This window comes from Mustela lutreola, chromosome 10, assembly GCF_030435805.1.
Source record: "Mustela lutreola isolate mMusLut2 chromosome 10, mMusLut2.pri, whole genome shotgun sequence".
Lineage (NCBI taxonomy): Eukaryota > Metazoa > Chordata > Mammalia > Carnivora > Mustelidae > Mustela > Mustela lutreola.
Window position 1 is genome coordinate 1,165,119 of NC_081299.1, and position 24,222 is coordinate 1,189,340.

The 24,222-nt window shown below is 64.9% G+C and overlaps 3 protein-coding genes across 12 annotated transcripts in view; 1 reads left to right on the plus strand and 2 right to left on the minus strand.

The window, feature by feature from the left end:
* Positions 1–7,400, minus strand: part of MORN1 (MORN repeat containing 1) — a 49,461-nt gene extending 42,061 nt beyond the window's left edge. The window contains exons 1-7 of one of the 7 annotated variants that reach the window (XM_059135914.1): positions 7,218–7,392; positions 6,694–6,765; positions 5,720–5,917; positions 4,903–5,001; positions 4,289–4,399; positions 2,898–2,988; positions 2,306–2,393 (exon numbers count right to left, since the gene is read on the minus strand). In XM_059135914.1, coding sequence (XP_058991897.1) covers positions 2,306–2,393; positions 2,898–2,988; positions 4,289–4,399; positions 4,903–5,001; positions 5,720–5,917; positions 6,694–6,765; positions 7,218–7,338 — 780 coding nt within the window. In that variant the 5' untranslated portion in view covers positions 7,339–7,392. Of the gene's footprint in view, positions 1–2,305; positions 2,394–2,897; positions 2,989–4,288; positions 4,400–4,902; positions 5,002–5,719; positions 5,918–6,693; positions 6,766–7,217 lie in introns of all 7 variants that reach the window. The other 6 variants (XM_059135913.1, XM_059135919.1, XM_059135918.1 and 3 more) reach the window with 6 other exon arrangements.
* A 134-nt stretch (positions 7,401–7,534) lies between these two features.
* Positions 7,535–17,545, plus strand: RER1 (retention in endoplasmic reticulum sorting receptor 1). 2 transcript variants are annotated; one of them, XM_059135922.1, is made up of 7 exons: positions 7,535–7,697; positions 10,791–10,878; positions 11,994–12,098; positions 13,441–13,540; positions 14,886–14,964; positions 16,168–16,303; positions 16,888–17,545. In XM_059135922.1, the coding sequence occupies exons 2-7, from the start codon at positions 10,798–10,800 to the stop codon at positions 16,975–16,977; spliced, it is 591 nt and encodes a 196-aa protein (XP_058991905.1). In that variant the 5' UTR covers positions 7,535–7,697; positions 10,791–10,797; the 3' UTR covers positions 16,978–17,545. The 2 variants fall into 2 exon arrangements, with proteins under 2 accessions (XP_058991905.1, XP_058991906.1); XM_059135923.1 differs by lacking the exon at positions 7,535–7,697 and adding an exon at positions 8,529–8,666.
* PEX10 (peroxisomal biogenesis factor 10) lies at positions 17,137–24,056 on the minus strand. Of its 3 annotated transcripts, XR_009345080.1 has the most exons (7): positions 23,904–24,056; positions 23,347–23,427; positions 22,469–22,875; positions 21,063–21,238; positions 20,750–20,885; positions 19,463–19,594; positions 17,137–17,513 (listed from the first exon to the last, which is right to left on the minus strand). XR_009345080.1 is itself a non-coding variant. In XM_059135921.1 (6 exons), exons 1-6 carry the CDS (start codon positions 24,013–24,015, stop codon positions 17,487–17,489), a joined length of 939 nt encoding a protein of 312 aa, XP_058991904.1. In that variant the 5' UTR covers positions 24,016–24,056; the 3' UTR covers positions 17,137–17,486. The 3 variants fall into 3 exon arrangements, 2 of the variants coding, with proteins under 2 accessions (XP_058991904.1, XP_058991903.1); XM_059135921.1 differs by lacking the exon at positions 19,463–19,594; XM_059135920.1 differs by lacking the exon at positions 17,137–17,513 and having other exon boundaries at positions 17,761–19,594.
* Between the last annotated feature and the right edge of the window lie 166 nt (positions 24,057–24,222).

Below are 24,222 nucleotides of genomic sequence, written 5' to 3' on the forward strand. Positions count from 1 at the left end.
GCGGCAGCCTGGCCAGCAGGAGCAGCAGCCTGGGGCGGCTCAGGCTGAAATCGGGCTCCAGCACTCAAGTTGGAGCAAAATGTCTCCCAAGCGGGAGAAGCCCCCGTGAGGGCTGCCAGGCGGCCCTGCTCTGGGGCTGGGCTGCCCCCTGGTGGAGTGCTGGGCAGGAGGCGGGCGCCCCGGGTCGGCCTGCAGTGTGGAAAGCTGTTGCCCTAGTCTCCTCCGGGTTGAGCCCTGACATGCAGGGGAGGCCTGCGTGGAGGCCCCGGGGGCAGCCACAGCCCTTTAGTGAGGCCCGGCGGGTGGCGGAGGGGCCGAGGGCCAGAAAAGCCTCCAGCAACAGGGCAGTGCTGGGGTCCACAGAGCAGAACGGTCCTCCGGCCCGACCGGCTGTGAGGGGACCCACCCGGGTCGGAGGCCATGCAGCCGCCCCCCGACTCTCACTGGGGCTCCAGTCCGGAACTCCCCGCCCCTCCGCTGGGCCTGTGTCCTCATCCATGGGGGGAAGGGCTGGGGACAGAGGCCGGTGCCTGTGGCGTGAATATTCTGGTGCTTGTCCTCCCCGGCCCCTCGAGGGCTGGTTTGCACGTTGGCATGGGTGCCAGCTGTGGCACGGCGGGGCGGCAGGGGACGGAGACCTGCCCCCGTGTCTCCCTCTTTGCAGCTCTGGAGAACCATGGACGGTTGTCTGAGGTGCCCGTGCTGTGCCCCACGGCTGGCCCTGTGAGACTGGGCGGACGGCCCCTGGCATAGAAGCAGCGGGGTGGCAGCGACACGGATGCGCACGGGGGACGCTGGCCCTTGCCAGCCGCCCTGACCAAGGCTGGGGTACAGCCTTCCTGGGCCGTCCGCGCTCCAGGCCAGCGTTGGAGCACTGCTGCACGGGGCCGGGATGCCAGCTGCCCCCTCGGGCGCCCCGCCAGCTGCTGTCTTGGCGACACTGCCAGCTCTGTTACCACTCTCGGCCCAAAGCCACTCTTCCTGTCTGGCTCCGTGCTGCGGGAGCTGGACCCCGCGTCGTCTCTCCCCGGCTGCCTGATGCGGTCTCCGCAGTGGCAGGACCCGCGTGAACGGCCGTGTACAGCAGCACCTGGGCTCCTGTGGCCCCAGATTCAGTAGGGGCGTCGCAGCCACCATGGCGAAGTCACCGTGGCGACGTCACCACACATGAGTCTCCCTTCCTGAGGAGCCTGGCCACGCAGGCTGGCCCCAGGTCCATTCTGGGGGTGTCCACGGGGCCTTCCACTGGCTGCCCATTTCCACGGTAACATGTGGATGTTCCCGTCTCCCCGCGGGATTCGACCCGGGCACCGTCTTCCTCCGATGCTCAGGTCCCAGATCCAGAGGCCGCCCCTGCTTTTCCTCCGGTCTTTTCCCCGACATCTGACCTGCCAGTGAGGCTGGTGTCTTCCGTCCAAACCCCCGGGCTGTTCTCTGTGCCCTCCCATCTCCTGATGGCCGCAGTGCCCTCGGAACAAGGAGGGACCTTCAGACGCAGAGAGGGGACCACTGCTTCCTTCCAGCACTTCCTGCGACCCTCACGACCCCCCTCCAGCCCCGGAGGCTGGGGTCTCCCTGGGCCCCTCCCGGACCTCCTGCCAGACCACGCCCTTGCCCTCCTGCCCCAGGAGCGGCCCTCCCGCCCCGCCCGTGCCGTCCAGAAGCCGTGGAGGCTCTCGCCACCATGTAGGGCTTAGCTCACAGAACGGCACAGGAGCGAGGCTGGCCAGGCCCGAAGCCCCCAGCTGCCTGCGGGGCCAACGGGGCGACTCATCACTCTGGCCACCAACTGCCGCAGGAGACGCACGTCGCTGGCCCCGACTCCGCTGGGTCCCAGCTGGGCACGTGGCCAGTGTCCGATAAGAAAAATGAATGATGGATTCTGGGGTCCCAGTGAGGTCTTCCCTCACCTGCGTGTACATCCTGACCCCCCGCGGCCCTGGTCAGACCCGAGGGCTACGGCCTGCGCAATGCGGAGGGGTGCGCAGCCTCGCCTGTGCCCTCACATTATCAAGGCGGGCATTTCTCATCGGAAACCCGTCACTGGCCCCAAGGGTGACCTCAAGGGAACGAGAAGCATCACCCCGTTCCCACAGGTGACACGGCAGGGTGCGGGGCATCACAGGAGCCAGACAGGGCAAGTGTCAGCCGAGGCCCTTCCCTCACTTCCTCCCAGGCGGGGCGGCCGCCCTCCCTGGCCCTGGGGGGGGGGGAGCAGCACGGAGGTGCCCCATGTGGGTGTCCAGTGGCACAAGGACCCCAGCGGGGCCCCAAGAGCCTGGGGTCCGGCCACGTCTCCAGGTACCTTGTAGGTGGAGCCGTCGGCACGGAACAGCACCCCGTGCCCCTGACGCTGGTCCCGGACCCAGTCGCCTTCGTACTTGTCGCCGTTCCTGGGGACACAGACACAGGGGCTGCTCTCAGACCGCGGAGGGCCAGATGGCGGCGCTGACTCAGCCCCGCTCCTCCGGCCGGGGCTCAGCACGCGCCACCGGGCCCGAGGCAAACGTGGGCCCAAGCAGATGGCATGAGCTCATGCCTTGCCAGGGCCTGCTGTGGACTGGCAGGCGGCCCCGGCGCTCAGCAGGGAGTGATGGCAGCGGCCGGCGGCCCGACCCGCCCGGCCCACAGGCATGTAAGGCTTGAGGAAGAGTCGCTGTGAACCATACGTGGCCGTGGCGGCATCATGTGCGAGCAAACGACGGCAAGGCAGGCCCACCGCGTCCGGGTGCCCGAGAGAAGCCCCGCCCGTCCCCCTCCTGCCGCCCAAGCTTCCACCAGGCGTTTACCCGGCAGAGAGTTTCTCCCTACTGAACGCACCAGTAACCAGTGTCAGTTGTTGAGAGCTCAGACGCCTGAGTGCTGCAGACACCCCGGGGAGGGGGTGGCATACTCACCGGAAGACCATGTGCCCCTGGCCGTGCCGCTTGTTGTTATGGAATGACCCCCAGTAGGCCTGTCCGTCCTGGTCCACCAGGTGCCCGTGTCCTAGGGAGGGAGCCCAGGGCAGCGAGTGTCACTTCCTGCCTCCTGTTGTGGGGGACCCTGCTTCCACCCCTGCCCCCAGAGAGCGGCGGTGGATTAGGACGAGAGCCATGGTCAGCTCCATTCCAGGAACCAGGTCACCCTCCCAGGCCGGGGGCGCCCGGGGAAGACAGCACTGTGACTCGGCGTGGCCCCAGGGACTGTCACGCCTGTGAAAGTGCTTCTAGGGTCCAGCTCTCAAAGGCGCTGAGCGGGGGTGGGAGGGGCGCCCCTTAAATTCCCCCAGGCCCCAGCATCTGAGGCTGGAGTGCCCTGCTGTCTGGCTGGGGCCACCCCACGGCTCTGCCGTGGCATCAGTCCACGGGAAACTGTGTCTCACAGAGACAGGGCAGTGCTGGGCCTCCAGTGACCAACTCAGAGGCCCTTGGTCTAAAGGCCAGAGGACGGGGGACCTGGGGGATCTGCTGGGGGAAGGTCCGACTCTTGGTTTCAGCTCAGGTCATGATCTCACACGCTAGGCAGGGAGTGTGTTTGAGTCTCCCTTCACCCCTCCCCTGCCGGCACGCCTTCTCTCTCTGAAACAAATGAATCTCAAAAAAGAAAAAGAAAACGAAGGCCAGAGGACAAGTGTGAGAGCTTCGCTGTGTGGTGCGAGACGCCTGTGAGCGCGCCTCCCCGTGCGAGGACAAGGACCAGAGGCTGCGGGGCTGCGGGGCTGCGGGCCTGGCCTCTGGGGGCTCGTCTACAACAGCCAGTGCTTCAGTCTCCGCGGCAGGGGATGCACACCGCCCCCCCTCCCGGGGCAGACCCTGCTTCGCCCCCAGCCTGTGCCCTCCTGACTGGCTTTGTCCAGCAGCCCGTTCTCAGAGGACCCGCCGCTTCTTGCCCCCCAGCAGCACTGAGGCTCTGGGCCAGGGTCCAGGACCCCCCAGCCCTGCTTGAGCACCACCACCGCAGGGGCGACCGCATGTGGGGCCGGAAACCTCACCTCGCCGAGCCAGGGGCAGGCGGCTGAGCCCTGGGGTTGCAGGCCAGTAATTCAACAGCGGTTTTCTGAGCCGCTGGGTTTTAAGCACGGCAGGGAACTGAGGTGCGCCCTACGGTCTCAGCCCCAGCAGGCAGGGTCCCCGGGCCACGGCCCCCCCACGGAACTGCAGCCCACGTGGTTCTGGGGACAGAGAGAGGCGCGCGGCCGGCTCTGCCGGGCGGACGTCAGGCCAGAGTCAGATCTCAGGGCGGCGCGCTGGGGCCCAGGGCTCCCCACAGAGCCCCCTGCCGCACTCGGCTCCCGTGGGCGTCAGACCTTCTCTCAGGCCGTGGGCGAGCTCCCCTTCGTAATGGCCGCCAGCTTTGTACTTCATGAGGCCGTATCCCTGAGGCTCTCCCAGGACAAACTGTCCAGAGTAGGTGTCCCCTGGGGCAGACGTGGAGAAGAGCAGTCGGGGTTAGAGCTGCTCCTGCGTCCCTGCGGGTCCAGCCCTGTCCCTCCCCGCCCTAACCAACGGGGGCAGCAAGTGCCCTTGCAGAACACGTGGGCGAGTCTGCACATCTGCTGCTCACTGTGGCAAACGGGAGAAACTAGGATTAGGTGGGCTCGGTCCCGCCGTCCCGTGACTGTGTGGGCGCGGATCTCCTCTGCGGCATCCCGGGGCCCAAGGGCAAAGGCCTCTGTGGGTCAGAACCTGTGGGGCTGGGCTTCCCTCCACGGGAGAACCACCACCACGCTTGCCCGAGAAGGTCTGGGAGGGGCTGCCCCGGCCCTAGGCTGGCATGGTGCTGATGTGGGGGACAGGATGGAAACGGGGGGCCCATGCTTCACAAATGGAGGTGCCTTCTGCACCCTGAAGCCAGGGACACCTTACAGCAGAGACAGTCTGTGAGAGAGCAGTCAGCACGCCTGCACCCGTCCCCCCTAACCTGATGAGGCCCAGAGCCGGCAGCCTTCCCCTGTGATCTCCCCGTCCACAAACTCGCCTTCGTAGTAACTCCCGTCTTTAAACAGCAGCTTGCCCTGGCCTGGGGAAAGAAATCATGATGTGAAGTCAGACCGAAGCCGGAGAAACCCCCGCTGCCCACGCGTGGCGGGACTGGTTTCCCCGAGGGAAGACCTGGACTTTGAAGCTCTCAGGCCCGTGTTCGGCTTGGCCTCTCGTCCCACGCCTGCTCACTGCAAACTCACCCACATAAAACACATAAAAACGCTGTCGACACATAACTAAGCCCCACTGTCTCAGCTGGGATGACAGCAGCACCGTCCATGTGCAGGGAGGACCCATCCTAAGCTCCTCAGAGGGGACACGGCAGTCACCCGGCCTCCATCAGGACCAGGGCCGGAAGAAATGGAGTCTGTGGACACAGGGTGGCACTCAAGAATACATTTAAAAAGGGGGAACAGGGGCGCCTGGGTGGCTCAGTGGGTTAAAGCCCCTGCCTTCGGCTCAGGTCATGGTCCCAGGGTCCTGGGATCGAGCCCCGCATCGGGCTCTCTGCTCAGGAGGAGCCTGCTTCCTCCTCTCTCTCTGCCTGCCTCTCTGTCTACTGGTGATCTCTGTCAAATAAATAAATAAAATCTTAAAAAAAGAGAAGTAAATTAAAAATAAAAATAAAAATAAAAAGGGGGAACCCTGCTGTCCAGGCCAGGCTCTGGCAAGGGTCGCAGACATGCGTCTGCACGTCTGGCCCAGAGGAAGAGAAGCAGAGATTTCAGACAAAAGCAGACACAAAAAGGGCTCACATGAGAAAATGCTAAAAGACCAATGCTCCAGGGGAAAACCAGGCAGGGAGGTGAGCAGGCAGAATCCCCAAACAGTCGTCACACTGTGTGCGGGTGCACACGGGTATGTCGGGGCTCGCCCCTGGGGGGGCTCCGGCTGCTCAGGCTCAGGACTTCCTTTTAACGCTGAGATTTTCCGTAGAAGCAGGTAATCTCTCCCTTAAAAAAATTTTTTTTTAAAGTTCAACTTAGGTAAGTGCACTGTGGACTAGTCGCCGGGGTGGAATTCAGGGGTTGGGCCGCTGCACACAACACCCAGGGCTCATTCCGTTAGGCGCCTCGGGTCCGTTGCCCCCGCCCCACTGTTTCCTCGGGCTCAGCATCTCCCGCGGGGGCCCGCCCTCGGTTTTACTGTTTCGTGCCCCTGCCCCTCCGAGCGTCTGTTTCTCGCGAGCCGTGCACTGAGGCCACAGGCCGTCTGTCTTCCCGACTTCCTTCCCTTCGGTAATACCCTCTCGCGCCTTCCCCATCCTTGCAAATATCAAGATTTCGGGTCTTTTCCTTTTCATGTGTCAGACGGCTGCGCAGTCGTCCTCACACGGACCGCGTCTTGCTCCTCCGGTCTCCGGGGCGGAGGCCGGGCGCGTCCCACAGCGCGGCGAGCGCGGACGCCGCCGCGGGGAGCCGGGGCGCGGGGGCCGCGCACGTCTCGGTTCGCACCGCGGAACACAGCGCGACTCGTCAACAGAAACCGCGACGGCGGCGCCCGCTTGGGCAGGGACGGACTAGCTGACCCCAGGAGGACGTCGAGGCTGGGGCTTCCGCTGCCCGGGTGCCCCGGAGCCCCCGGGAGGGCATGTGCCGCCCGGCGAGCTCTCAGCCTGCGGGGACCGGCCGTCCCGGCCCCAGCGAGAGGCCGTGCGGGGCCGCGGCCGGCGGGCGCCCCGGGCTCGGGTGCGGGGGTGCGGGGCCGCGCGGCCGCGGGGGAGCCTCACCGTGCGTCCTTCCTCCGCTCCACTCGCCGTCGTAGCGGAAGAAGGGGTTCGGGTACACGTAGACGCCGCGGCCTGCAAGCGGAGGGAGGCGCCCGCCTGAGGCAGGTCCCGGGCCGGCCGGCGAGCCCCGGGGGCGGGGGCGGGGGGCCGCGGCGTGCGGAGCGGCGACGGCGGCCGGCTGAGGGGCGGCACGGCTCCCCGCGGCCTCTCGCGCTCCCGGGACCAAGTCCACACCCGCGCCCCGGGGGCACGGCGGGGCGCGCCTCCCCCAGCCCCGCGCCGCGGGCAGCGTGCGAGTCCCCGGGCTCCGGCACCCGCCGCGGGGCGGCTCGGGCTCGACCCCAACACGGTTCTTCGGCTCCGCGAGCGCGGAAGCCCGCCCGCCGCGGGGCCGCCCCTCCCAGGGTTGGGGCGTCGGGGCTCCCCGGGGGCCGCCGGCTGGGCTTGGGGCCGAGCCCGCGCCCGTCTCCCCCCCCCCCCCCCGCATCGCGGACGGAGACCCGGCCCCGGCCCGCAGCCGTTACCATCCCGCGGCGGCCGCCTCGGCGGGTCCTGGAGCGGCGGGCTGCAGCTCGGGCTCCCGCCGCCCGCCGCCGCCATTTTGCCGCTACGGGTTTCCGTAGCAACCGCAAACCTCTCCTCCATTGGCCCGTGGGCCAAGCCCCTGGGCGATAGCAATCTGTGGAGAGGAGTTGTGCCGGCTCGGAGCCCTTAGAGGCAACTACGCATGCGCCGCAGGGTGCGCTTCCGCCATGACGTCCCTTCCGCCGAGGGGACCGCCCAGCCAACGGCCCGGGCGCCCCGCACCGGAAGCGGAAATGGTTGGAGGCTCTCGGCTCCGCCCCGACGGCCATCTTGGAGGCTCCGGAGGCGGCGCCGCACAGGACTGAGCGGAAGTGCTCGGCTGGCTCTTCCCGACCGTGCGAAGCGCCGGCGCGGCCGCCTGCCCGCGTCCTCCTTCCCGCGGCCCTCGGAGACCGCGCTCGGCCGCAGGGAGCGGCGAGGTGCCGGCGGGCGGCGGGTGTCCGGGCGGGCGGGGCGGCGGGCTCGGCCGGGCGGGCGGGCCTGGGGTCGCGGGTCTCCCCCCCCCCCCGAGGGCGCGCAGGGACCGCCCCGCCCCCACCCCCACCCGAGGGCGCGCGGGGAGGGGTCGGCCGCGCTCCGCCCCGGCGGTCGTCCCTCGGGCCCGGGGCTCGCCGTGGGGCTCAGGTCGGGGCGCGCCGACGCGGCGAGTGGGGTCGCTCAAGGTGATCTCCGGGACCCCGCGCGGCGCGGCCGCACAGCCACGGCCACCCGCCCGCCTCGCGTCCGACGGTGCCCACGGCCGGCCGCCCTCGCCGAGCCGCCTTCGGGGCCCCGCGTCGTCGCGCCCTCCGAGGCCGGGCGGCCCGGGAGCCCCGAAGTTTCCCCGGGACCGTTGTTCTCAGTAGGGCGGCGGGAGTCCCCGTGCGCGAGACCCCGCTCACGGCCGGGGGCGCCGCGGTCCCCGGGGGCGCCGCGGCCGCCGTCTCGTCCGAGGCGGGAGGAGCCCTGGCCCGGGAAGGCGGTTCGGCCGAGCAGGCGTGGGGCGTCCGGAGGCCGTTTCAGCGGAGCGACGCCCCGCAGGCCGCCGGTGCCCTGCCCCGCCCCGCGCCTGGCCGGAGCGCGGAGGAGGAGCGAAGCGGGGACGCCCCGGAGGCCTGGCCGCCGGCTCCGAGGCTCTCCGCGCGGTGCGCGCCGCTCGGGGCGTGCGGACGGGGCCGGGCCGGGACGCGGCGCGCAGCTCTGCAGGGGTGACCCGGTCGCTGTGTCCTGGGATGCCTGATGTTGCTGCTGCCCCGTGTGCCCGCGCGGGTCCGCGTGGAGCCGTGAAGTCCAACAGGTGACCTGCCCATCGCCCGCTGCGGCCGGGCCTGTTTAGGGGCAGCCGGTGGCCGTGGCGCAGAGGTTCCCGCGGGAGAAACGGTGGAAGTCAGAGACCGGCTGCTGCCCGAGTAAGAACAGGGCGACGGGACTCCGGCATTGCTGGCCGGGCGGGCCTCGGGGCAGAGGCCGCCTTCCAGCTGAGCGGAGGGAAGGGGCTCCCCTGTGGGCCCGGGGGAGGTGGGCGGCGCGCTCCCCGGCTGGGGGAAGCCTTGGAGGAGGTGCTGAGGGGCTGGCACCCCGCTTCGCAGGTTGGAACGACGGGCCGCCCCGGCCGTCCTGCTCGAAAGTGGCGGGCCTGGACTCTGGAGGGAGCTTGCGCCTGCTTTAGTCACTGTGACCGTCTCCTTGAGACGGGGGAGCCGCTGCCGGGGGACGTGTGTTGGCCGTGATGTCTGCGCGTTCCTCTGAAAGAAGCAGGCATCCGGCCGGCGTGCGTGCGTCCAGGGCTCGCCAGGCACGCGCTCCGCTGCTTGTCCTGCCTCCGTCGGCGGGGCGGCGTTGTGCGGTGACCGCGGGCCTGGGGGCAGGTAGGAGCAGACTGTGCGGGTCCCCAGGTCAGGGACGCCTCTGCTCTAGCCTTCTGCCGGCCTGGCTGTGGCCTGCACCGGGAGGCCGGCCGTCCCGGGGAATGCGTTCCGGCCCAGCCCGTCCTGAAACGCAGGGTTCTCTCACCGGAGGGTGGAAACGCACCTCCTGGGGAGCTGGGGCCCCGGGCCGTGAGTCAGCGGCTCCGTTCAGTCATCCTCGTCCGTTCTTCTGGTCTCGTGAGGGCAAAGGACATCTCCCCGTCTGCTCCTGGACACGCCTGGCCCTCTGCCCGGCCTGCGGTGCCCGTGGAGTCCGTTACACCTGGAATGCAGACGTGACGCGGGGCGGCCGCCAGGTGGTCTCAGTCGCTCGGCTGTGATTGAAAGTTTCCGCTGGAGGTCGAGGGTCCCGTGGGCCTGCGGACTCCGTATCGGACAGAGGGTGTCCCGAGCGCTTACCGTGAGGGTGTGGGTTCAGCTTGCGACCCATGGGGCCCCTGCGGCCGCTATGAGCCTCGCTGTCCTGTGTGCACGGGAAGGCTCTGGGTCCGGGAGCGCCGAGGGCCGGGCGAGGAGACCGCGGCCGCTTGCCGTACAGCGCAGGAGCCTGAGGCAGGGACGTGGAGCTGGAGTCCGCCTCTGCTTCCGGGCCCCAGCCTTGCCGTGGTGCTCGTCAGGAGAGGCGCTGCCCACAGGTAGTGGGGGCCAGTGCTGAGCGTTCCTGGGCGTCTTCCGCAGCACCTCCGTCGTCTGGGCTGGGTGGCATTGTGCTCACACAGAGAGCCTGAGGTCTGGCACGGCCGCTCCTGACCTTGGCCAGTGGCTTGGACTGTTTGAGACTCTCGTCCTTAGTGAGATACGGTGATTAAGCTCCCTGGGTTATCGGGCTTCTCGTCCGCTAACTCCTCCTGCGACCCACAGCAGCTTGTTGAAGTAGTCAGGAGCGCGTAGCTCAGTTCCACTTGCCACCAGCCGGGGCCCAGGCCTGGGCTCCCTCCTGGGGATCGCGTGGCGTTCGTGGAGCGGAGGGCCAGGCCTCAAGGAGGCCAGGACTTGCACAGCTGGTGCCCTGGGGAGCAGCCTGGACAGAGCCCTGGGCCTGGAGAGAGGAGTTGCTGGGGGGAGCCCTAGGAATAGGCAAGAGGAGGGAGACATGGGTGCAGTGGCCTGTGGTGTGGACCAGCCCCAGGAAAAGTGTGTCCACAGGACTCCATGGTCAGCGAGGGCCGCTCCTGGGGACCAGTGGGAGGCACGCAGGCCGGGCGGCACATGCAGAAACACAAGTCCGTCCAGTGCTGCACCATTCTGGCTCTCCGCCGGGGCACCCCGCCCTCTTTCCAAGTTTTGTTTCAGCGCGGGGGGCGGGGGGGCACAGGGAGAAAGAATCTGAAGCAGATTCCCCACTGAGTGCAGAGCCCGACGTGGGGCTCCGGCTCCCCACCCTGGCGTCACGATCTCAGCCAAAATCACGAGGCAGATACCTACCCGGCTGAGCCCCGCGGGCGGCCCTCTTGCTGGTTTCTTTTTCCTGGACAGCTCACGGCGAAGACACCCGGAGAGACGTAGCGAGCCCCGGGAGAGCTTGCTCGGTCGTATTGGTGGAAATGGGGCGAGGTGACGAGAGCCCTGGACGCTTTCACTTACGGTCTCTTGTCTGTGTCTCAGTTACAGAATGTCCGAAGGTGACAGCGTTGGAGATTCAGTCCATGGGAAACCTTCCGTGGTGTACAGATTTTTCACAAGACTCGGACAGGTTGGTTTTCGAGGGTTGAAGACGTGACTGGCGATGAGCGGACGAGTTGAACAGAGTGAGCAGCCGCTGACCTCGGACGTTTCCCTGCGGGGCGCCAGCCGCCCGCTCTGCCGGCCTCGCCTTCCACGTTCCCGCGGCTGCAGACGTGCTCACCTCTTCTTCCCTAAAGGGCCAGACAGTGGTTTAGGCCTTGAGGGCCACCCGTGTGCTCTGACATACACTTGGGTGGTTTTTTTGTCCCCCAATAACCTTTAAAAACATGGAAACGCTTCTTAGCTCCGGGGTGGCGGTGGCCGCTGCCATGCGCTTACCGTCCTCTCGGGGCCACTGCCTCCACGGGCCCTGGCCCAGCTCCGCGCTGACCTGTGGGCGTCCCTGTGGGCTGTGCTGAGGCCTGGTGCAGGCAGCGGTGCCTGAAGCCGTGTTCGGTCACGGAGTTCGGGCGTCCGATTGGGTCAGCAGTTGCACGTACTGACGTTTGGGCTTAGAATTTAAAAACCGTGTGTTCTTAAAGTTACAAAATATTTGGAAAACTTCGTAGGTAGTGAACGCCAGGTGGCGAGTACTCTTGCTTTGATGAACAGTAGAAGTTTTTCGTAAAAAATTAAGAGTTGAAAAGTTAACTGCAAAATTAAAATTCGCGCACGTCTGCTGATGACATGTGCTTGCACGCGCACGTGCCTGTGTGGGTGAAACCAAGAATTCCTTCTGGAAACTCGGCGCTTGTCGCCCACCGCGCCTGAGCTCCACACCTGCCGGAGATGAGGCTGTGGCCGACAGTCCTGAGAGCGGAGGCTGGGGCTGCTGGGCTGGGCAGGGCAGGGCAGGACAGGGCTGGGGCCGGGGCCGGGAGGCGTGGGACCCGCAGACTGAGCCCCCCGTAAGGTGCCCACGTTCTTCGTTGCTCTCGGGGTGAAGTTAGGTGACCCCACAGCGACCCCTCGGGCTGATGCCCTGAGAGATGGTTCTGTACTCATTCTGCTTCAGGGGTGGGCCTGTGTCAGGAATTGGGGGTCCTCGTGGTTGCTGCTTTGCGTTGGTGACGTCACATGCAAAGCCGGTGCTCAGGGAAGTGTGCTGTGAGGTCCACAGCGTGTGACCCCCTGTCTTTCTAGATCTATCAGTCCTGGCTAGACAAGTCCACGCCGTACACCGCCGTGCGATGGCTGGTGACGCTGGGCCTCAGCTTCGTCTACATGATTCGAGTTTACCTGCTGCAGGTAGGTGTGGGCTGGGAGCCGAGCCCCTGCCATCTCCACGTGGTCCAGGTATGGCCGTGGCTGGCACGTGGGTTTTCTCCTTTGTTTCTGGAGTGGGAGGGGTCCGGGTGGCAGGGCGCAGCCTGGCTATAATTGACTTGGAGTTGACCGTCAGGAGTTGGTCGTCGTCAGGATTGCTGTTTGCGTGGGAACTCGGCCCGTCCTCTAACGGGAGGAGTGATGCGGAGACCTCGGTAGAGGGCTGCAGGTGGCGTGGGGACTCAGTTGTCCTCCGAGCCATGTGTGCTCTTGCTGCGGCCGCAGGTGTGGCTCCGCGGTGGGAAGCCCCTCAGCCCCCACATCCTGTCTGCAGTTTCCAGACTTGGGAAGTTCGAAGGCGGAAGGATTTCCTCGTTTGTGTGCACAGTTTTTGGGCTTTTAGGATTGATGACACACCACATCCTGGGCCGATAGGGTGAACTTGATGCTTTTCAATGAACCGAATCCCGGGTCCGTGATGCCCTGCTGGTGCCCCCGTCTCTTGGTGTCTTCCGAGGAGGGTTTTTGGCTCCGCCATGGTGGTGTTTGTTGTTTGTTGTTTTAAAGATTTTATTTTTTTGAGAGAGAGCACACACAGGCAGGGAGTGGGAGAGGGGGAAGCAGGCTCCCCACTGAACAGGGAGCCCGATGCCGGGCTCGATCCCAGGACTCCGAGATCATGACCTGAGCCAAAGGCAGAAGCTTAACGACTGAGCCCCCCCCCCCCCCCCCCCGGTGCCCCTCCATGTTTTTTTTAACCTCATTCTTGATTTCCTGATTTTTCCAGTTCTGGATTTCTCCTGGGCAAAGACCGTTAACAGCCCTGACCAGCGGGTGGCAGTGTGAGGGGCCCACCATGTGCGTCAGAGCCGGCGCGCCCCGGCGGGTGGCTCAGATCCCGTATACCGGTGCAGGCAGCCGTCCGTGAGGCGGGGTCTGGGCCCGGCGTCCACGCCAGCGTCCTTCAGTGCCTGGTCCGCACCCGCCCCGTGGGGCAGCCCGGCTCAGGCGCGTGGCTCTAAGGAAGTCCTCCTGCTGCCGCTCTGGTGGGGAGCTGGCGGCTTCGGGTGGCGGGTGGCCCCGCGGCCCCTGCAGAAGGTTGTTCTTTGCCCCGTGGCTTGTGCATTGTCGCACACAGTCGCTGGAGTTAGACGGTCATCGCGTGTGCTCACTGTGCCTCTCTGGCCTCGTGCAGTCTCCGGACTGGGAGCAGTCATGCACGCTTTGACGCTGAGCTCCAACAAGGCCGCGAGTTCTGGGAACGTTGGGGGCTGCTTGGGGCAGGGCTGGGCGGCAGCTCTGACCGGGGGCTCCTCTCTTGCAGGGCTGGTACATCGTGACCTACGCCTTGGGGATCTACCACCTCAATCTTTTCATAGCCTTCCTCTCTCCCAAAGTGGACCCTTCCCTGATGGAGGACTCAGGTACGGTGGAGACCGTCTGCTCGGCTCTGTCCAGGGGGCTCGGGATTTTGTGCACTTCACAGACGGCCTCATTTTCTCTAGAAACCTTACAAATCTGAACTTTTGAGACTAGGTCCTCTTGGTGTTTAAAGTGTACGTAGAACGTCGGTGATGATAGACCGGGGTGTAGGTTGAGTCATTCAACTCTGTCATGTCGTGGGTGGGCGTTCCTGCCACCCTGGGTTGCTGATGAGGAAGCGGAGGTCCCTTGGGTCACCGGATTGGCCAGGGTCGCGTGGCAGAGTGCGTGGGAGCAGGGGCAGGACTGTCCTCGAGTCCTATCTATGCCCCGTGGGTAGGCCCCCTTCTTGGGGGCCCAGAGGGTTCTGTGGGCAGCATGCTGTGCCCAGTAGTGCCCACTGGGATTCTGAGCACACACAGGTGGGCCCCGCTGAGGGTGGTGACGCTCCCTGACTTCCAGGGACGATGGGTTGAAAATTTCTTGGCTCAAGCTGTTCCTGGCCCTCCCTGGGCCAGGTAGGAGGGCCAGGTCCACACCTGCCTGTCGGGCTGGGGAAGGGTAGGTGGGGGTGGGGCACAGACCTGGGGACTTGGTCCCTCCTGCCAGCGCGTGTCGCCACTGTGGGAAGAACCCAGGTGCAGCTGCCTGACTGTGGATTCCTCTTTGTGACCCCCGTGCTTCCGGGCACTCGCCGCCTTCCCCGGGCTGCTCAGATGCTAACCAGAAGCCTGTGGTTTTTCTCCGTGGAGCATTTGAGGAAAACCTGAAAGGAAACACAACTCCCATTTGTTGCCATTTGAGGGAGTTAGACGATGACTAGGAGAGCTGCTCTGTAGGCCTGGGGTTGTGTGTCGCTGGGGAGGGCGCCTGCCTGCGGACGGCTGGGGCTGTGTCGGGGGCTCAGCAACTGGGGGGGCTCAGCATTGGGGGTGCTCGGGGGGGCCCAGCCAGGGGATTCAGCGTGGGGGGACTCTGTGCCGGAGGGCGTAGCTGTCCTGAGTCGGACTCGGCAGGTCAAGCTTTGTGCGTCTCCGTTCCTTTTCCGACAGCCTTCTCGCTCCCTCCGTGTCCCTGTGTGCTGCGGCTGACGTGTGTCTGGAGATGGGTCTGCATTTTAATTTTACGCAGTCGTTTAAAATGTGTAGTTCTTTTACAAAAGAAATTCTGTTCTGAATCTTCTGAAGCAATGAATTGATTCCTAAATCGGTTGAAGGTTTCCCATGTCCTGTTCGGTTAAATAACAAAGACCTGTGTGCGACGCGTGAGGCCCGCTAGTGCAGGAGCCGGAGTGACGGGCAGGTGGGTGCCACGCCCGCGCTGTCTCACGGAGGTTCTGCCTTTCAGATGACGGCCCCTCATTACCAACCAAACAGAATGAGGAGTTCCGGCCCTTCATTCGAAGGCTTCCAGAGTTTAAATTTTGGTGAGTTCATTCCTGAGGGTGGTTGAGAAAGACACTTGTCCTCGGTGTGGCTAATAAGGCTGAGAACAGAGGGGTTTTGTTCTAGTTCGCCAGCAAAGACTTCTTCAAAAATGAGAGTTTTATGGTGTGTGTTTCGAACATTCATCCAAAATGTGAGTCGCAGTGGGTGGGGCGTGGAGGCAGGTCACAGGGACCTCTGTAGGCGAGCCCAGGGCCTCGTGGCTCTTCGGAACCAGCAGAAGAGAAGCTGCTTCTGGGCGGAGGGTCGTGGGTATATCCATACGTGGCCTCCGGAAGGACACGCGCACGGGCTCTGGCCGCCCTGCTCGGACTGGCCGGCCTGTGTGCTGCTCCTCCCGCCGCCTCCCCTGCCCTCCTGCTCGGGGTGTCCGCACAGAGGCAGGGCTGGGCCCTTCTGGGTGGACACAGCCTTGGGGAGACCTGCTTTCACCAATGTGCTGGGGTGGGGCTCGAATGGGACTGGCTTGTCCCCCAGGCCTCCCGGAGGTGGTGACATCTGTGTGATGTTGCACAAGGACGCGTGGGACAGGTGGACGGGTGACCCTGCTGTCGTGCACGAAGCGTGCATGAAGGTGACCCCCACCCCATGGAGGCTGTGCCCTCATTTGTCCTGTATTTGTTGGAGCCAAAAGTCGAAGGCACAAGCTGCCCCGTCTTTGTGTTCTTGGTGCTGGGTGTGGGATGCGGCAGCACTCTGCAGGCCGCCCGTCGGGTGTGCAGGGCTGGAGCCAGGGCACTGCGGGCAGGGAGCTGACGGCAGGCCGGCCAGCCCTGCAGGTCACTCCGAGGAAGCTGGCCTTTTGGAGCGGGAGCGCCAAGGAGCGTTTTCAGTAGAGCCGTGAGCCTGATGGGCTCGGTGCAGAGCTGAAGGGGGCTGCCCGGGGGCCCGGGGTCTCAGCAGTGCACGGTCCGGGGGTGGGCCTGCCGGGCGCCTGGGGCTTATTCCAGGGGGCAGACGTGAGTGCGTGTGGGCCTGAGCAGTTGCACGTTTTCACTGAACGTTTCATACTCTAATTTTGGAAGGTGACGGGGGCTTTCGCGGGACTAAGGGACTGCCGTGTGGTGGTTCCGCGTGGCGCCCCCTGTAGGAAACACCGCGCCACTGCTGCCCCAAGCAGGGATGCTGCCGCGGCCCGAGGTGGCCCGGCAGCTGGCCGCGCTGACCTCCTCCCTTGCTTTAAGGCACGCGGCGACCAAGGGCATCCTCGTGGCCATGGCCTGCACCTTCTTTGAGGCGTTCAACGTGCCGGTGTTCTGGCCCATCCTGGTGATGTACTTCATCATGCTTTTCTGCATCACCATGAAGAGGCAAATAAAGGTGAGCGCGGGCGGCGGTGGGCGCGGAGAGCCCCGCTCGGGTCTTGACTGTCCTTGGAGCATCACAAAGCCTTGGGCCATAGGCGCATGGCACAGCCCCTTGCTGCCAAGGGCCAACACAGATGTGTCCTGTGGTGCAGCTGTGTGTTCCCCCCCCCCCCCCCAGACCGCTTGCTCCCTGGGGGCCCAGTGGGAGACGCCCTCGGTTCTGCCATGCTGGCCTCACTGGCACGTCGTCCTGGGGGCTCAGAGCCCAGGGCCCACCCGTCAGCGAGTGTTACGCCGACATCACTCTCAAACGGCTCCCAGGGCGGCTTTATCCCCATGCCTCTGGGGGTGTCGTAGGGGTCCCCAGCCCTCCTGGCCCGGCCCCTCCTGCATGCAGGGGGTCATGACCCCTTTCCCAGACCCTCGGGATTTCCAGTGAGCTCGGGAGGGTTTTGCTGTGTCACCGGTGGGGAGGGGACTAGAAGCTGGTTGGCTTCCTGGTTTCCTTGCCCTGTGCGTGGAGAGGGTCAGGATTCAGATTTGGAGGAAACGTAGTTGGTGGTGAAGCCGCTCTGAAGCGAGTGTCTCTGTCCCCAGCACATGATCAAGTACCGGTACATCCCGTTCACGCACGGCAAGAGGACGTACAAGGGGAAGGACGACGCGGGCAAGACGTTCGCGAGCTAGACGCCGGCCGGACCGCGGGGCCGAGGACGGGTCTGAGCCATTGTAACAATGCCTTCTTCTGCACATAAAGTAGTTGGTTTCGAGGGAGTCGAATTTTCTTTTTAAAAAGGAGCTTCAATTATTTGTAACTGAAATATCAGGTTCTTGAAGAAACTGACCTTTAAACCAAATTGCATTGATTTATTTTTCAGTGACATTCAAGTGTTCAGATGGACAGAATTCTAGTCAACCGCTGGCTGGGCGGACAGTCAGGTGGGGGCGTGGGGAGGGGCGGGCGGCCTGGAACAGACCTGCGCGGCAGCAGCGGGTGGTGCCCAGCTGCCCCCAGCCCGATGCCCTTGGCCCCGTGACCCAGCTGGAGGAGGACGCGAACCTGATTCCTGCGTGTTGGAAGAACGTTGGGAAGGTGATCCCCAGTAACGTGGGTCCCAGTGCCGGCGTCCCAGGTCGTCTCTGGTACCGGAGGTGGTTCACGTTGGTCTCTATCAGTAATGACTCAGACTTTGTTCTTAATTACCACGATTGCTTTTGAGGGTCTGGAATTATAAATATATATATTCTATTTTAATTGTTTGGAATTATTTTGACACATTTCTTTGATACCTGAAGAGTTGTTTTTGATTAATTTGAAGTTGTTCTCACGCAGTGGCCCCTTTACAGAAACGCTGGCAAGGGCAGACCGGTTTGTGGGTTTTAACACACGGCTTCTCACTTTCTACGGGAAAACAGAACTCTGACCCGCATGTCAACTTTTTTGATGTGATAAAAACAAATACTCGTAAACATTTTACTAAGTGACTTTTTAATTCCAACTTTATTAAAGACAGTGTCCCCTTTCTTGTGGAGTCTTTATCTGAAACACAACAGCTTGCCGCCCGTGAGCAGGCGCTGAGCTGGGCCGGTCCCTGGGGCGCAGCAGCGAGGGGCAGGCCGTGGGCCACCTCCTGGTCTCAGGCGCTGCGGACTCGTAGCTCTGCCCAGTTTCCCATCCGTCTCCGGGTTGTAGGCACTGAATGCGTTTACTGTCTGGCTTTTTGGGGCCAATTTTTACGTATCTGAGATGGAGCTCCTCTCGCTTCTAGGAGGCCATATGAAAACCTTTTACGTACCTGATCGCGGATTTTAATCTTGGCATTTAAATGATGTCCTGAACCGGTACCTTTGATACAACACTGTGGTACCTGAAATGCTGGAACTCTGGACACTTGTTTTTCATACCGTTTTCCTGCTACATGCTCAGGCCTAAGTGATAGGAAACTGTCTGCGCTTGGTCAGGCGTCCATAAAGGCCCTCAGGAAGTGTGGAGCCTCCCTCCTGAGGCCCCTACTCAGTCTGGCCTGTGGTCACGGGGGCCTGTCTCAGGTGGCCAGCCCGTAGTAGCCGAGGAGTGTGGAGCGATGCATCCCTGGAAGCCCGTGTCCACTCAGATCCCGGAGTGGTCTGCACAGGCCTCTGCCGGAAGCCTGGGCCACAGCCTCGCACAGGGCATGGGACATCCTGACCGCAGGTTCTCGTCCTTTATGAGATGGGACCTTCCGTCCACCCTGATGACATTCTTACCACCCACGCTTCTGTGGAACTCGTTTCTTACGGAAGCTCATGGCAAAGTACAGTCTCTGGCACAAGCTAAATACTTTGTTTAAAAGACCCGAAGATAACAAAACGGTGGCAGGAAGTAGGCTGGACACAGCAGTGACCTGGCGTGAATAGCCAGCCTGCCCAGGCTCAGGGAGAGCTCAGCTCTGAGAGGCAGCTGTGGGCTAGGCGTGAAGAAGGCGGAGAACCTCCCTTGCAGGCTGGCTGTGCACCCCGAGCCCTGGGCAGGCAGATCTCGGCCAAGATGCGGACTTCGTCCTCCAGAACAGCAGACAAACCTGACCGTGTATGAAAAGGCACGAGCCAGGTGCTGCAGGTGGAGACCTGACTCCTTGGGGTCTTTCCGCTCCTGTGAGCGGACGTGCCCGAGCCACCAAGCGGCCTGCCTCTGCCGACGAAGGCAAGGTTTCCAGGTCAGCGGGGCTGGCGGACTGACCAGTGGGTAAGCCCCGTTGTCTGCTGTTCCCACAACTGCCCCTTTGGGCCAAACCCCAACCGTCTGCTGTGTGCCTGATACAGACTCCTCTTGTCATCACGTGAATGGCTGGGCCCACTTCTGGAACCAACTTTCCACTGTATGGTTTGAGGACGGGATGGAAACCACCTTGTCCAACAGTCCAGCTCCTGAAGAAGTGACCCAGATGTACCGTGGTGGTGGCGGGGGGGGAGCGGACCCCCTGGCGGGCTCTGCCCCAGCTGCTGCTCGCCACCTGCACCGCTCGGGGCTAGGGGCGGCGGAGCGGGGATGTGCCAGCCCACACTCGGCAGAGACCTCAGACCTGCCACCCTGCAGGCAGGTCCAGCTTCTGTCCCCGAGCTGCTCGTGTAGTTTCTCACGTGACATGAAAGAAAATCAGAGTTAGGAGATTCCTGTGCAAGTAAAAGCGACCTTGAGAGTTGACGGGGTTTCTCTCCTGATGCTGATTCCCCGGTGCCTCTGCCCTCCGTCGGGCTAGCGGTAGTGCCGCAGGTAGACGAGCTTCTGCGGAGGAAACTTCTCCCTGCAGAGGGGGCACTCCGCCTGCAGGGGAGGAGGAGGGTCAGGGACCCTGTGGCCAGCGTGGACCCCAGCACGGGCCCTCCCCCACCGGCACCTGCAGTAACGTGGGAGGTGCACACGTCTCTCTCAACTTCAAATGAAAACCCATTTCAAAAAAGCATTTTTTTCAGAAGTCACAAACCTGAAGGGAGGGCCTTAACCCGGGGGTGGTGGGGCGTGGAGCTGGGAGCAGAGGCCAAGCCAGGGAGGCGGCCGTCTGTCCACTCGGCTGCTACAGTGTCGTGCTGGGAGGAGTGTGTGGGGTCCTGTCTGGCTCCGTCCCAGGGGCCCCGCTCCCAAGGACAGGCTGGACTCCCTCTTGTCCCCAGGAAGGTCCACTCATCTCCCACTAGGCGTTCCTGCCTGGGGCCACCTGCTTATGAGAGACGGCACCTGTGTTCTTGGGGGATTCCCTCAAAATGGGGAGCAGGAGCCCCAAAGTGGAGGCTGAGTGGGACACTCCCAGGGACCCACGTGGTGCTATTTCTAAGTGATGGCGGCCAGGCTGAGGCCGTGGCCCCTGTGAACCCTGGACCCGGGCTCTGAGGAACGCCCCTTGGCCAACTGCCGGAGGTGAGGGTCCTCAGGTGAGAAGAGGAGGTGCCGACTGAGGTGCACATCCCGCCCCTCGTCTACCAGCCTCACCTGTGCGGCCCCGAGAAAGCTCGATCTGGGCTGGGCCTGGGTGGCAGGGCTGCTGGGGGCCCAGAAACCCCACCCCTCACGGGCGTCGGCGCAGCTGTAAGAGACGGTGTGGCGGGCCCTGCTCTGGCCACGGGCATGACCCTGAACGGAGCTCCCACCCACGCAGGCCGTCCCGGCGGGGCATCCGCCTGGCTAGAGAAGGTCCTGCTCCTGCAGGCTGGCCGGGCTTCTGAGTGGCGGGGCTGGGGGCTGGGGCGACTCCAGGAATGGAACCGCATGGCCCGGCTGCTGTCCCCACCTCCCAGCAATGCCTCTGGACGCGCGGCTGGAGCCCCATCAGGGACGTGCAGGCATGTCCCGTATGCGGTCCATCCTAAGACAAACCTGGGACAGGCTTCCTGATTCCTGGACAGCCTCCTGGGCCGGCCCGCCCACCTGCCCCGTGAGGCCGGCGCTACGGGACCACCACTGCTGACGCCGGGGAACACCCACCTTCGCGTGGCACCACTGGGTGATGCACTCCCAGCAGAAGAGGTGGCCGCAGGGCGTGGCTGTGGGGTGTTTGCGCTCCTCCAGGCACAGCGTACACGTGGAGTTTCTGGAAACGGCTTTCTCTTCCGCGTGGCTCCTGGCGGCGGGGCAGGGAGACACAAGATCTCACCACGACGTCCCTGCGATGCCAGCTCAGAGCCCCAGCAGCAGTGCTGTGCACAAGGCTGCTCAGCCCCTGCCGCCGCCCCCACCCCCACCCCCGCAGGGCTGCAGCAGACGGGCTGGGAGCCCCCCTTGTCCCCTCCCCCCACACCTGCGGAGAGACAGGCCTCGGTGCAGCTTCCACTCCCGCCGGGCTCGCTGCCTCTGCCGGAAGCCGTATAGCTGCAGGCCCACGGAGAGGGCCAAGTGCAGCAGGGAGAGGACCCCTAGCAGCCTGTAGCTTTCTCGAGCCCTCGGGTCCTCTGCGGCCGGAGAGTGCACACGAAGCTGTCAGGGACCCCAAGGGACAGTCACATGATCAGTTGGCACAACCCCCTGGCGGTAGTGTCCCATTGAACGAGGCCAAAACCTGCCCTCCTGGCACAAGGGGGCACAGAGCACGATCACGGGGTCTCTCTGCTGAGTGAGGGGGGCAGGAGCACCTCGCCCGGTCTGAATGCAGGTGGGGGCCGCTGCTGGACAGCTCAGGCCCTCACTCTGGAGGAGACAGCGAGTGCTGAGCGACGGTGAGGAAAACAGCCACAGGGCTCCAAGTCTGCAGTCCAGTCCCTATGGCTGCAGGAGATGATCTGGGGGTGGGGGGCGTGCATCGGGGGACTCACAGCTCAGAGGAAAGTGCCAGCAGGGAGTCCCGAGCACGGCAGCCCAGGGAACAGGAGGAAAAGCCGCGCAGGCACGGCTGCTAACCTGCTTCTCTGTCACGTGAACAGAGCAGCTCCTGGAGGACACCTGGCTCCCCTAGTGACGGGAGACCGTCGGTGTGACACCGTGGCTAGTGACATGCCCAACATCGGACCACACCCCCAAAGGGAAAGTCCACTCCTGGTCTCCCTCCCGTTAGCTGGAGCCCCCCAGCCAGCCAGGCCCCACGTTTCCGTGCAGAGAAGACCCCAGGAGTGCAAAACCCTCTCTGCCTGGGTCGAGGCCGTGCGTCTGGCCCCTCTGCTGCGGCGGCTCCGCGTACACCCTAGCTAGTGCTGGGGCGGCGAGCTGGCGGCTCTCGTGACTGCGCACACTGAGGGCTGAGGTGGGACCGGAGGAGCAGGTGCTCTGGACGGTGCTGCCAAGTGAAGCGAGAAAGGGGGTGACCCTCGAGATCAGGGTCCTGAGCTGAGACTTCCTGTGTGAATCTGGAAGCAAAGGCACCAGGACAGAAACAGGATGAAAGGTGGGACTCTTGGCAGGCTCAGCCCAGGGAACGTCCTGGTGGTGACACGAGGCTGACACCTGAGCCTCAGGCAGGGCAGCTGTGCAGGAGGGGGCGTGGGCCCGGGGGCTTGGAGCCCGGGGCTGGCGTCTTGTAAGTGCCGGCAGCAGGGAGGCAGATGAGCCTTTCCCTCAGGGTTGACTTTCTAGGGTCTGCCAGCAAACGCGACGCAGTAAAACCGTGTTTTTCAGGAGAAGATCCTGGCTCCAGCCCTGTGACTGTGCCCGCCGCCAGAAGCTGAACACACAGCAGCCAGAGGCGAGCAAGACCCGACAGCACCGGTGACTTACGTAAGTGACTCCTGTGAGCCTCTTGGCCAGGTGGTAGAAGGCCCCGTGGATGTAGAACCAGGCAACGTGGAGCCGCTGGAGACAGCCAAGGCCCTGCCTGAGCACCACTACCGCGCGCAGGAGTGTCCTCTTCTGTGGCTCCGCCAGGGTGGCCGTGTGCTGGCGCACCCAGTGCCTGGCTCCAGACCGGCCACGCCCGCCCAGAGTCAGGCTGCCCTGCGAGGGCCTGGGGCTGTCGGCCTCCGCCTGCAGCTCGAGCTCCAGGTGCAGCAGGGCCTTGTCCAGCAGGTAGGGCAGGACGGTGTGCAGCACCACCAGCACGCCACGGCGCAACCTGGAGGGCACTCTGCTCCGGGACGGGTCCACCTGGATGACGCCCACATACTCCTCCCCGAGGGTCTGGTAGCCTGCCGGGTGAGGGTGTGGGGCGACCCACCTGAGAAACTGAGGCAGGGGCCTGCCATCCGTTTCTTTCTCCCTGTACTGGATTTTGCTGTCAGGTGTCAGACGCTCCACTGGCCCTGCTGACCCTGCCCTGCGACAGGGCTTAGTGCCAGGACCCCCGTCGAGCCACAGAACTCAGCTACAGAGAAACTGTCCCACGGGCACCGTGGGCAAAGTCGAGGGCAAAGATCCCCAGGAACACAAAAAGGAACAGAGAAAGGCACAGAAGTGACACCCTGGAAGTTTCCGAGGCTCCAGTTGGGGCTCAGGCCTGGCCTCTCCTCCAGGGGAGGGCCCCAGCGTCCCCTCCTTCCCGAGGCTGGTCTGGGCCAGCTGCAGGGACACTGGGAAGCAGCTCCAGGAGCTTCTCACTCTGCGGGGCGGCACTCGCACCCCACCTCCGGGCCCTGGTCTCCGGGGCCCACCGGGGCTACCTGCAAACGTGGTGATGCCGAAGTAGGCGACGTCGGACAGCAGCTCCACCTCCCTCCTGCACTCCAGCCACCTCTTCGCACCTGAGAGGGCGGGCGCCGGGCGGGCGGTTAGTCCAGTCCCTGCGCGGCTCCTCCGGCCGCCAAGGTCCAGCCGCCGCTCCACAGGCCGAGACCGTCCCACAGCGCAGTCCGGGCCCCCGCGGGCGTCCGTCCCCGCCGGGCCGGGTCTCCGGAGGGCCCCCGCCCCCGCCCCGCAGCCCCGGCCACCGTCCCGGGCCCAGACGGGCCACAAGCGCAGGGCGGGGGGCGGCGACCCGGAGCCCCCGCGAGGCGGCGGCGGCCCGGGCGACCTCCGACGCGCCCACGGACCCCCAAGTTCCGCCGCGACACGGGCCGGAGCCCGACCCGGGAACGTCCGGAACTGACCGGGCGGCGTCTGCGAAGCGCCGAGAGCGGCAGAGAGGCCGGAGCGGGCCGCGGCGCAGCCACAAGCCGCTTCTCCCGCCGCTCTGCGCCCCCAGCGCCGCGGCCCCCGCCCGCCGCAGGCCCGGGCTCACCCGCCAAGCTGTGCAGGGCGCCGCCCGCCGCGCCCCGGAGCCCGCCGCGGTAGTAGTCGTCTTTCTGCGCCGCGCGAACCACCTGCGCGGGGCCGGCGGCGGCGGGCGCCATGTCCGCGACGCGCGGGGACCCGGGAGCCACCTGGCCACGCCCCCGCGGGCTCAGCCTGATGACGCAGAGGGCGGCGCCGGCCTGGCGCGACCTAGCGCGGGGGTGGAACCGACGGGCTGCGTGCGGGGCGGAGCCGTCCGGCGCCGGGGGCGACGTGAACGCGGGCAGGGACCGGGGGCGGGGCCGCGAGGGGGCGTGGCGACGTGA